The following is an 11,153-nucleotide window of genomic DNA, read 5'->3' as shown; positions in this document are numbered from 1 at the left end:
TAACAGAGTAAAACTGCCCCCTTTAGACTTGATGTTAATAGTTTTACTAGTATAAAATTCACATATCAGACACTTGCAGTTAAATCGCTTTTTAAAATTGTATCACATCATCACAATCGGTTCTAGTGTTCCCTTCCCTCTCCCACATTCATGATTTTCGACCTAGTTTCCAGCCCCTTCCCCACCCGCTGCCGCCATAAAACCATTACACCAGCTAGCGCCTGTGCTCTTTCCATGCTTCATAAACTGAGGGCCCTAACAGAAACCTTATAAACAAAATGAAACAGAAAGAAAAAATAATAGATACCTCAAGATAAAAATACAACCAAGAGTAAGGGAAAAAAAGACCACGGGCATTATTTTTAAAGGCCAGAAAAGAAATTTCGGTTTTGGGACAAGCGAGAAATAGTTCTGCTTAGAGCAAATTCAAGGTGGATCAAGGAGGAGGTCAACTGACTGTGTATCGTATCACACCGCAGTTCCGACCACCATAATCGAGTTTACAATAGTCCCTGTCTGATAGTAAGGCTGTTTGAGTCCCTTGCCTGTGGCTGGCGGGGATCTGCCAGAGGCTTAAGGTGACTAGATACTCTGCAGGTGGATGTTGGGCGCCCACTGTCCTCCATCGTCTTCTACAAATTGGGTGCTCACAATTTGAGCTCTGATACCTTTCCCTTCATCGCAGTTGGATTTTGTCGTCATCTTCGGATCACACGGGCTAGCACGCTTCTTGGATGTGGACTTCGTTGACACCTCACTTAGAAGTCTGCTTGTTGGAATACAGAACTTCATGGCCCAGAGCCAAAAGAACCCCATCGAGTCAATACTGACTTACAGTGACTGTTTACAGTAGAAAACCCAGTCTTCCTCCGCAGAGCTGCTGGTGGTTTTGAAGTGCGGACCATGCACACTGCAGTCCAGAGCATAACCACGACACCACCAGGGCTCCTTACTAAAACCCCTGACCACTATTCCAATTGATAGCCGGGCACCATCTGCTTTCTTCACCACTCTTTGCTGTAGCACCCTTATCTTCAGTGATCTCCTCGTGAAGGTAAGTATCGAGCAGGGCCATGTCCTAAGAACTGTTCTCAGATTGGGGCTAGAATTAAGTGGAAGCCCAGAATCCACTGCTTGTCCACAGGTTATGCACGACTCTGATGTACTTTCGTGGTCAGATGATCATTTTATGACAAAAACAAAACAAAAAAGAAAAACAATGTCAATTATCCCCTTGGGGTATTTTATCCAATGACATAGAACTTAAGGTACTGTTGAGGAGTGTATTCGAGTATCATGCAGCTGTGGACGGCAAGCCATGAGGTGTTGCAGATAGCATGCTTCAATGATTGAGCTGTTTGCATTGAGCATGGGAGGGGCGGGGTGCTAGGGGAAATTTTCCTGTCACGTGCCTTACAAGGGTAGATCCTATCAAACTTAAACCTGTCATATTAATGCAAAAGGGGCCTTTTGTAGTACAGGTATTGAGGGGGGGGCGCTTTCACTGGACAACCTACTAAGCTCAGGGTCCCACCCAAGATCCAACCACCACCACGTCCACAGTCTCAGGGTGGCCATCCTTTGCTGCTTCTCCCATCAAGGAGGTGAAGTCCTAAGTCCAAGGGCTACAGGTAGTTTTGAGGAAGGGCCCAGTTCGCTCAGTCAGGCTTCCATGTTGAGTCCTTCTGGTGTGGCCCTTGGGCGATGCCATATTCCCTTTCAGGTACTTAGTCCATGGTGTGGTTCACCGCCCCACGGGCTTTCTGATCTGTATGGTGCTGCAAGCGGCCAGCCCTTCCTCCCTCAGAGTGGATCCATTTGAAACATCAACCTGGAGGTGAGTAGCCATGCGCTTGACCTGTTGAACCAGCAGGGCTCCTTCGCTCTTGACTCATGGCAACCCTACAGGGGGGTAGAGCTGCCTCTGTGGGCTTCCGAGGCCTCACCTCTTGACGAGTAGGAAGTCTCGGCTTCCTCCTAGAGTGGCTAGTGATGTTGAGCTGCTGACCTTGCCCTTAACAGCCCAACGCACAGGCACGATGCCACCAGGGCTTCTCATGGAAGCAGATGGTGGCCTTTCCTCCCACTGAGCAGCTGGGGGGGTTCGAGCCACAGACCGTACAGGGGAGCAAACCCCTAATTCCCCACAGCTCCGTGTTCTCTTACTCCGAGGAGGGAGAGCTGCCGGAGGGAGAGCTACCCAGCTCTTCACACAGGTGAATGACAGCGTGGGCAGGAGGAAGCTCTGGAGAACCACACCCCTGGCCTCTCCCAGGTGTTGTGCCTTCGTCCTTGTGGGCTGGGGGATCCGAGCTCTCCTGGGGTGAGAGCAGGGGGTAGGACAGCATCACTGTCAGACCTGCAAGAGTTACAGAACACTAAAGGATGCCCCTCCTGGCTCAGTTTTGGAAAACGTACTTTCCATTCAAAGGTTTATGTTCCCGTGTAATGGGTTCATGGCAGCTTGTTTTCAGATAATTCAACAACTTCCCAGAACTGTTTTAAATCAGATTCTGCTATCTAGAGTTAGATTGCAAGTCTGGTCCACCCCACCCCATGCTGCTCCAGGGTGTGGCCATGCCCCAGGCTGCAGACCACCACTTCCTTCTCCAGAGGCCGGAGCCCCTGGGGGAGTTTGTTTCCCCGTAGATGATTTGTGAACTTCTACGTGGAGCCCTGGAGACCTGGGGGCAATGCCCTGGGTGGCTTCACAAGGTCAGCAGTTTCAAGTTCAGAGCCAATCCCTGGGAGAAAGATGACTGCTGTCTACTCCAGTTAAGTCTTAGAAACCCTGCCCTACAGGGTGTATGGCAGTGTGGTGTCTTGGTTTGTGGGGGTCTTTTTGGTTTGCTGGGGGGGGGGGGGGGGCTTCTATGTGGACAACACCCTTTCCCAGATACTAAGCTGGCTCTCTGATGCAGTTATCAAACTCTACCTTCTAGCTCCCCTCCACACCCTCCCCTTCTTCCTCGTTTTCTGACTGCTGACCCACCCCTACTTTTCAAATGCTGTTTCCAGCTAGCAAGGCTGTGTCAGATGACGGGGAATGCAGGACCCCCAGATCTGTCTTGGAAGCCCAGCCAGGATTCCCCTCAGAAGCCATGATGGCGAGTCCTGCTGTGGACAGAGGCGGTGGCCGGTCCCTGGAGGACTGCATGCCAGGTAGAAGGGTCGACAAAAAGAGGTGACGCAGCAGCTGCAACGACGGGCCTGAACAGGGCGAGCGTGCAGGACACGGGGAAGCAGGACCCTCCTAGGACAAGTCTCAATGGGTGACTGATGGCCAGGTTTCTCCCTTGGAAGCAGCTGGGTGTGTTAGGCACTCTGGCCTTTCCATTAGTTAGCAGCCGCACCACCAGGGCTCCCGAGGAACACAGAGCAGTTACTAAACCGGGGCATGGTTTTTTGAGCAGGAATACTGAATCCCGGAAGGATTGGGTGGCAGCAAACCGCTTTTCCTGTTGTTGCTTTGGCTGGCTGCGAGGCCACCATAGGCTGATGCTTAGTAAGAAGTGCTTCCCGGCCTGTGACAAAGCCACGCTCCTGTATTTGAGGGATGAGGTCACGCTAGGGGGCTGCAGGGACAGGTTGGCAGGGGGTTGCTATGTGAGAAGGACCCGGGCTGCTTACACACTTCTAATTTAGTGCACGTGTACAGCTAGTTACCGAAAAGGTGAATAGGTCTCCCACAGAAAGCAGGAACACGGTAATACAAGACCAAAGCCAAGATCGCAAAACACCCAATCTGTATTTACATCCACTTATAATAACATAACTTTATTAAGCTGAAATATATCATAAATAAAACAAGTAATGTCTACTGTTCGACAACTTAAGTATCAACAATTAAAATAAATCAAACTGGAATGAAATAAATACACAAACAAAATTCCAACAAATTGTACCTCTATTGTGTGTACTGTTGTCTCAAAGAAGGAAGGGGGGTACAAAACCAGTAGTACTCCAATAACTAATACTGACGGGCAAAAACTATGGATTTTGTGGTAAAGGGCTGGGCATGGGAGGGACTTTTGCTTTTCCATGCATCCAGAAAAGTGGCTGGAAAAGAGAAATCTGAAAACCCTCAGCATTTCTGCACAATACAAATTACATTTTCGGATAGATTCGGTGACTTTTCAGTTACATTTACATGTCAGCCCTCTTTTTATCACATGCCCCCTTCGCATTTACAGTTCCAGGGTGTTTCCTGCAGCACTCGGTGAACTGGGCCAAGACTGGGCTGCAAACATGTTCCTCCTCAAAACGAGGCTGAGTGCAGACCTCAGAGAACGAGATGATGCACACATGGCTCAGCTTGCGAACAGGAGGGAGGTCCACAGTGTGGTTCCCAATCCGAAGCCCTCCACTGCGGCGCCCCCAGGAGGGGCTCTCTGCCCCGGCCCCGCCTCACCTCCCACTGGGGCCTCACCTCCCACTGGGGCGTGGGAGCGGGAGTTCCCACCGCGTTGCATAATGAGAATCAGGACCCTTCCCGGGTTTTACTAAAATATTTTAGGTCTTTGCCCTTGCTCTGTGCAAAAGGGCAGGGCAAAAAATAAATGAACAGTGCAAACTTACTTTTGAGACGGTTCCTCAAACATTAGGCCAGGGGGGTTGGCTCCCCTGCCCTCCCACCCAGGAAGGCCCCCGTGTTTGCACATGCACTGAGAAGAGCACTATTGCTTCCAAATCTCCGGAAGCGGGGAATGTTAGAGAGGTGGGAAGAGCGAGCAGGGAGAGCCCAGTCTTCCCTCCCCAGGAGGCTCCGGCAGCAGATGCCCATTCCCCACCAGTGTGCCTCTGCACCATGGCGAGACCCCTAGTTACCCAGGGTGCCCCACACCCCCAGACCTCCTTCCAAACACAAGGCCAACATGTGCAGAAATATGTTCCTTCCTCTCGAGATAGCCTCCCCGCACACGCAGCGAGCCTTTAGACATGCCAACGTAGGCAACCGCCCGGTCCCTCTCCCACAATAAATGCAATCTTGCCCAAAGACAATGTCAGTCAGCAGCTCCACCTCGGCATAGTGACGGTTATTCAGCACCGTGCCACTCTACAGAGGAAAGGGCTCTCTGTAAATGCGTGCCCCCGCCCCCCAGGAAAAGCCCGGGTTCCTCAGGAGCAAGGGGACCATGGCAGCCCTGGGGCCACCTGCGGAGCGGCGGTGGTGGTGGTGGGGGGACACAAGGAGGCCCAGTCCTGGGCGGAGAGAGGGCACAAGTGGACAATGGCTTGTCTCCATCTGTGCAGCACAGGTTGATAGAGGGGGTGGGCACTTCCATTAAGACAACAAGAGATTGTGGAGGATTTTAATATCATACAAGTCATTTTTTTTCCTTAAAAAAACACATTTTAAATGAAAGCATAAACTATTAAACTGCTCGACGTGGTGAGCAAATAGACAGGGGCGGGGGGAGATACATACAATCTTTTTTAAACAAGCAGGTTTCCAACAGAATATATTTACAGATTTTTTTTTTAACCTGAGGTGCAAGCGTTACATACTTTCCCCGGCCCCCACCCCACCGTCTCCTTTCAGCAGCGCGCTCAAGTACGCAAAACAAAACCGCAACACCCACCAACGTTCTATTTGGTCAATTCTAAAAAAATATCGTTCAGGAACAAAATAGAGATTTCTGGTCTTCGTACGTATACAACCCAACACTAGTTTTTATTGCTATTTGGTACAAAAGTGAACAGAGCGACTTCACACAACTGTAGTGTTCGTGTATGTCCCAGGCACAGTACAATCACAGCTTAAGTCTCAGTAGCTTTCCGCCTCCACTTCCTCTGGCGCCCAACTGAGGGGCTTCGTTCGGTGGGGAGTTCTCGAAGCCGAGCATCCAGACTCCCGCAGGCTGGAGACTGAGGGGGAGAAACGTTTGAGAAGGTGAGGCTCGAAGGAGATTAGGTTATTAAATGCCTGGTCTTTTTTAAAGTGGGTAAGGAGGAGGGAGGTAATAAAAACAAGTAAATAAACCAATCGACGAAGGCCGAGAAAGGCGGCGGGTTCCACTGAAGCTTTACTTCCCAGACTCAGGAGGTGACGGCAACCTGCGCAGCACGAGCCCTGGGCTCGGGGTCAGAATGCCCGCCTCGGTGACACAAAGTCTGCCAGACACAAGTGCTTCCAGCCAGGAACCGCAGGAACGGGCACTCCGAAGCACCAGCTCTGGAGTCTGGCGGGACCTGCAGCTCCCACAAAGCGGAGTTGGGGGTGGGGGTGGTTTGAGCAAGTTCCTCACCCCTGCCAGATACAAAGGCCCAGCTCTACCGGCAACTCGGGCCCAATGTGGCCAGCCTCACAAGGCCAGTACTGGACCTGTCTCCTGGACTCACTCAATGCCAACGCCGTGCTGGGGAAGCAGCCACAGGCTGTGCGTAAGGAAACGGGCAGGCACGTGTGGCAATAAAACTTTCATGACAAAAAGGCAAGTGAAGGGAAATTTGCCAATCTGTGTCATCTTGCTGTGACGAGAATTAACTCTAACTCCTGGACAGCAATAGAAAACCTCATCTTTCTCCCTCGGAGTGGCTGGTGCTTTTGAACTGCCAACCTGACAATTAGGAGCCCAAAGCAAACCCTCCACGGCACCAGGGCTCCCAAGCCTAGCAGAATAAAGCAAATACACAAGAACCCAAGTGTGACTATTGATGCTATTTTCCACAAGTATCAAGACTGAGACCAGGGACACTCGGGATCTACGTTTTCACACAGCGAAATAAAAATTAACAATCAAAATCAACTTTACTAGATACTAGTAGGCACATAGCTGGTGTCCCTCTTCCAAAACATTAGCCTCATGGGACAGATTGAAATAAAAAACACATGCTCACCTTTCCTCCCAAAATAGGAAATCAAGTTTTTTTGTCATTTGGTCGGTAATGTGCATTCCCGATAAAATTTTCATAGTTTCTCTTTTGGAGTAGGCTGCTGGATAAGTGTTGATACGACACAGGCCGTTTTCCTGATTGGAAAAGCAAACAGGGTGGGGTGCATTTAGAGCAAGGTCAAGCACTAAGGTGAGGTGCCCCAAACCTGCTGCTGGCTGACAGTCCACACCGGCGCACCACAACCCTGCAGGGCAGGGGCACACCGGCTGCTAGAGGGACCTGAGCTGTGGCCTTAAAGCAAGCTGACCACCACCACCCTTTCTCCCTCGGACATACTGGATGGTCTCCAAAGACCAGCCTCTGTGCTGGCAGCTGGATGCTTCACTGCAGCGCCACCAGGCTCTGGGGAGCAGTGCAGTAAAAGCCAGTGCGGTGCGATGTTCAGGGCAAACAGCCCCTTCACGTCACCCCTAGCGTTTTTAATCTGGAGAAAGACTGCAATGTGAGACTACGGAGTGAGGCCTCCTGAGGGAAGACCGGGTGGGGCTTTGGAGGGCTACTGGCCACTGCGCCCTAGCTATGAAATGCTCTGGGCCCCAGCGCAAACCACCCCCTGGGGGACTGGTTCGGGCACCATACCTTCGAGCGCTGCGCTGGCCACCTGGCTGCTGGGGGGAGCACAGGAGGGGTACAGCGGCCCGGCACCACCATAAGGCTTCGGGGTGGCCAGCCCATTGGGCGAGTCGGCCTCGCTGGGGCTCAGGAACCTGGACTTGGAGGACAATACTGACGGGGGCGGGCGGACGAAGTCCTGGGGCAGCAGGCTGGAGATGGTGCGGGCATGGTACTTGGGGAGGTCGTAGCCCCTTCGGGAGTAATGGGTCCCCGGCTGGTCAGCCTCCAGGGTCACCACACTCGATGATTTCAGTCTCTTGGGCGGCAGCTCGCCAAACTCCCCACTGGCACCACCGCCACTACGGGTGGAGAAATACTCCCGGCCGGCTGGGACCCACTGGCTGTCCTGCTTGGAGGGGTGGTCGGCAGAGCCAGTGACATGGCCGCTGCCCAGGGGGGGCTGGGGCGGGGCCCCCACTGGAGATCTCAGTTTGGTCTCGGGCCTCTTCGTCTTGTCTGGCGCTGCAGCCGCACCGGCCTTCGAGAAGATCTCCGGCACCTGCTGCCGGGGTGGTGCGGCCACTGGCCCTCCAGGGCCGGGCTGTGACCGGTGGGCCTTCAGGTTACTGGGGACTAAAGTGCTGCCGTTTGCACCCGAGGCCAGTGGGGGGGCCTTGTCCGGCCCCAGGGCACACTGCCGGGCCTTCTCGGGCGGCAGGACCTTGGCCTGCATGGGCCCGGCAGCCTTGGGCTTGGCCTTGTGCAAGGTGGACATGGGCGACACATCCTTGCCCAGCAGGGCAGGAGGGCACCCTGTGCGCCTGTTTCTCAGCTGGGCCTTGTTCCTACAGTTTTTGTGAATGTCGGGGTTGTACTTGTGCTCCAGTCTCTGGTGCATCATTAAGACCTCGGGGTAAAACGTCTTGAAGGTACAAAAGGGGCAGGTGATGGTGGGGATCAGGTTTTTGCCCAGTGACATGGCCGGGCCGTTGTGCAGGGGTCCCCGGGAGAGGTTCAGCGGCTTCTCCTGGCCCTCGGCCGAGGCCTTACTTCTGCAGGGGCCAGCGGCCTCCCTCGGCATTTCTCGGCGGCTGCCGTCCACGGAGGAGGTGCTGCCATCGGGGCGGGCAGTGGCAGCCCCCTCGGGCTGACCGGGGCGGCCAGCCTGCAGCTCCAGCACAGCTCTCTTGGTTAGCGCGTCCAGGAAGGCAGTGGTGGGCCTTTTGCTCACTCTGTCGTCGGGCAGGTTTCTACGGAGGTCCTGAGTATCTTTGTGGGCTGGTGAGAGAACCATGCTGCTGAGAACATTCTGGAAGGTGGAAGGCACCGTCTCCTTGAGTTGCTTTGTGGGGGGACTGCCTTTCCCATCTTTGGCACCGTCAAAAAGCCTCTTCAGACTTTTGGTCTGCACACTCTCGGGGGCAGTCGGCGCGTCCTCGGGCTCCTGGCTCCTCCCGTCACTCTTGCCCTCGGTGGAGGTGGCAGCAGCCAGCTCAGGCTGCTTGTCCTTGTGATGTCTCTCCAGGTGGTAGCGCAGCGAGGTCTTCTGAGCGGCCGCGTAGTCGCAGAATTCACATTTGTACGGCTTTTCACCTGCAATGAGACACGCCGCTGCTGTATGCAGGACTCGCCGAGGGCTCCCCTAGGGGCTCAGGACCTCGTGCCTGTGCCTTCTCACGTTTCCCTTCCCAGGCTCTCCCACCACAGCACCCTTTTGCCTATGGCTAGACTGGATGTCTTGGAACCGTGAGGTCAAGGGGGGAAGATCCACAGGGAGAAATGACCACCTAGTTGAGCCTGAAGCCATTATGAACCCCAGTCTGGCATTAGCATACACTGCTTCTCAGCTTCGTGGACGATCACAGCGGCTTCCTGCTGTCCAGCTAATGGCACGAGGCACAGAGGCTGAGGTTGGTTCACCTGCCCCAGGTTGCACAGCTAGCGAGTGGCGGGGTCCACACAGCCACCTGGGCCCCTGTATCTCCCCCAGTCTTCTCTCACCTAAGACCACTCACTGTGTATTCCTGCCGGACCCCATTCATACAACTCAACACCGAAACATGCTGGAGGCAAGTTAAGAAAATCTCAGGGCAAGGAGGGTCATCATACGCACCACACCAAACCAGCTTCCACACTGGGGGGAAGGGGGTCATGGACCGAACTCAGGGCGACCCTACAGGACAGGTTCCAACTGCCGCTGTGGGCTTTCAAGACCATGGCTCTTTGCGGGGGTCGAGTCCCCACTTTCTCCCGCAGAGCAGCTGGCTGATTTCGAGCTGCTGACCTTGCAGTTCGCAGTCCAGCAAGCAAAGTGACCACTCAGCCACCGGGGCGCCACAGCAGAGGGACACAGGTCCGCTGGGGTGCCAGCCCAACAGCGCGCTGGCTGGCCGGTCACTCCCTCCACTCACACATTTCAAACGACACCCGAGAGAGGTTCTTACCTGTGTGCGTTCTAAGGTGAATATTGAGGTAGTAATTTGAACGGAAAAACTTTCCACAGTAACTACACTCTCTGGAGGACGTAAGGTGTTTTACTTTTCCAGCGTCGTAGCTTTTATCTTAAAATGGAAAACAGAGTGCATGTTAAGAAAGCAGCCGCATCCCGGGCGCCAGCCGGCCTGTGCGTGGCCCATCCACCTTCCTGGTCCATAATTCGGCCTCCCTGCTCCCCACCTTAAAGATTTTCGTCCCTGGACAATACAGATGAAACTAATGGAAAACCATTTTGACAGACCAGCTGGAACGCAACAATAAAGTACACGAGCAGGGGTTTTAAAATAGTATGGCCAGAATAAGGTGACCAGATTTTAACATTGGTAAAGCGGGACACCATCGATAAAAGTCATATCCTGGCGAAATAGCCACATGGCAGCCAAAAACCGTATGCCCTAGCTTGTGCACTCTTTCCAAAGTTCGGGTTTTTAAAACGCCGCGGGAAGATTGTTAAAAAGTGGGATGTCTGGTCACCTTAGGCTAGAAGCATTTTTCTGAAACCATGAAGGTGCTGGGGTGGAGAGGTACTAGGATTAGAGCACCCCAAATATTCCCCGGGCCCAGGCTTTTGTCTTTTTTCTGGGTGTTGGAGGTTTGGGGCTCCTGGTCAGTCCACACCAGGTGGGACGCCCCGTGGGCAGCCTTGTGCAGGGAGCCCCCCCACTTTGAGGGAAGCCAGCTTCTTGAGCAGGGGCTCGACCCGCAGCGAGCCTCAGCCACCAACTCCTCTCCCGGCCAATGGGCAGGGAAGGGGCTTCCGCCGTGGAGGTCACACAAGCCGGCCACCACTAGAGGGCAGCAGGCACAACCTGATCTGCAGGAGAAATCAAAGGAAAAGCTTGGGCATGAAGTGCTCTTGGAAAGCTCGTCAGAAATAGCTTCCTTTGTCCACTTCACAAGGTACACCTGACAGGCCAGGAGCACGCATGAAGCTGCGCCCACTGCCTCATGATCAATCGGGTCAGCCGCTCACGGGCCCCAGTGCCAGAGTCCATTGAGGACACAGATGATGATGAGTGTGCGCATCGCCTCACCCCACTGCCATCGCAACTCACAGCAACCCACCACAGCATGGCAGAATGGTGCCACCAGGGCTCCCAAAAAAAAGACCATGCCGACCCCTCCCCCTCAGCGAGTTAGTTAATTGTGCCAGCCTGGCCGATAATCACATGTGGGGCTCATTGAAAGGTGGAGGGATAAATGGG

At 53.8% G+C, this 11,153-nt stretch overlaps 1 protein-coding gene across 2 annotated transcripts in view; it reads right to left on the bottom strand.

Moving 5' to 3' along the window:
• Positions 1–3,729: 3,729 nt before the first annotated feature.
• Positions 3,730–11,153, bottom strand: part of ZNF217 (zinc finger protein 217) — a 39,406-nt gene continuing 31,982 nt past the window's right edge. For both annotated transcript variants that reach the window (XM_004698064.2, XM_045295448.1), the window contains exons 3-6: positions 9,897–10,013; positions 7,477–9,045; positions 6,841–6,971; positions 3,730–5,868 (exon numbers count right to left, since the gene is read on the bottom strand). In XM_004698064.2, the coding sequence (XP_004698121.2) occupies positions 6,862–6,971; positions 7,477–9,045; positions 9,897–10,013 (1,796 nt within the window). In that variant the 3' untranslated portion in view covers positions 3,730–5,868; positions 6,841–6,861. The remainder of the gene's footprint in view (positions 5,869–6,840; positions 6,972–7,476; positions 9,046–9,896; positions 10,014–11,153) is intronic.

The sequence above is a fragment of the Echinops telfairi genome, unplaced genomic scaffold, assembly GCF_000313985.2.
Source record: "Echinops telfairi isolate 266 unplaced genomic scaffold, ASM31398v2 ScPeMD7_5592;HRSCAF=6446, whole genome shotgun sequence".
Classification (NCBI taxonomy): Eukaryota; Metazoa; Chordata; class Mammalia; order Afrosoricida; family Tenrecidae; genus Echinops; species Echinops telfairi.
The sequence above is the reverse complement of the archived record's forward strand: the minus strand, read 5'-3'. Positions and strand labels throughout refer to the sequence as shown.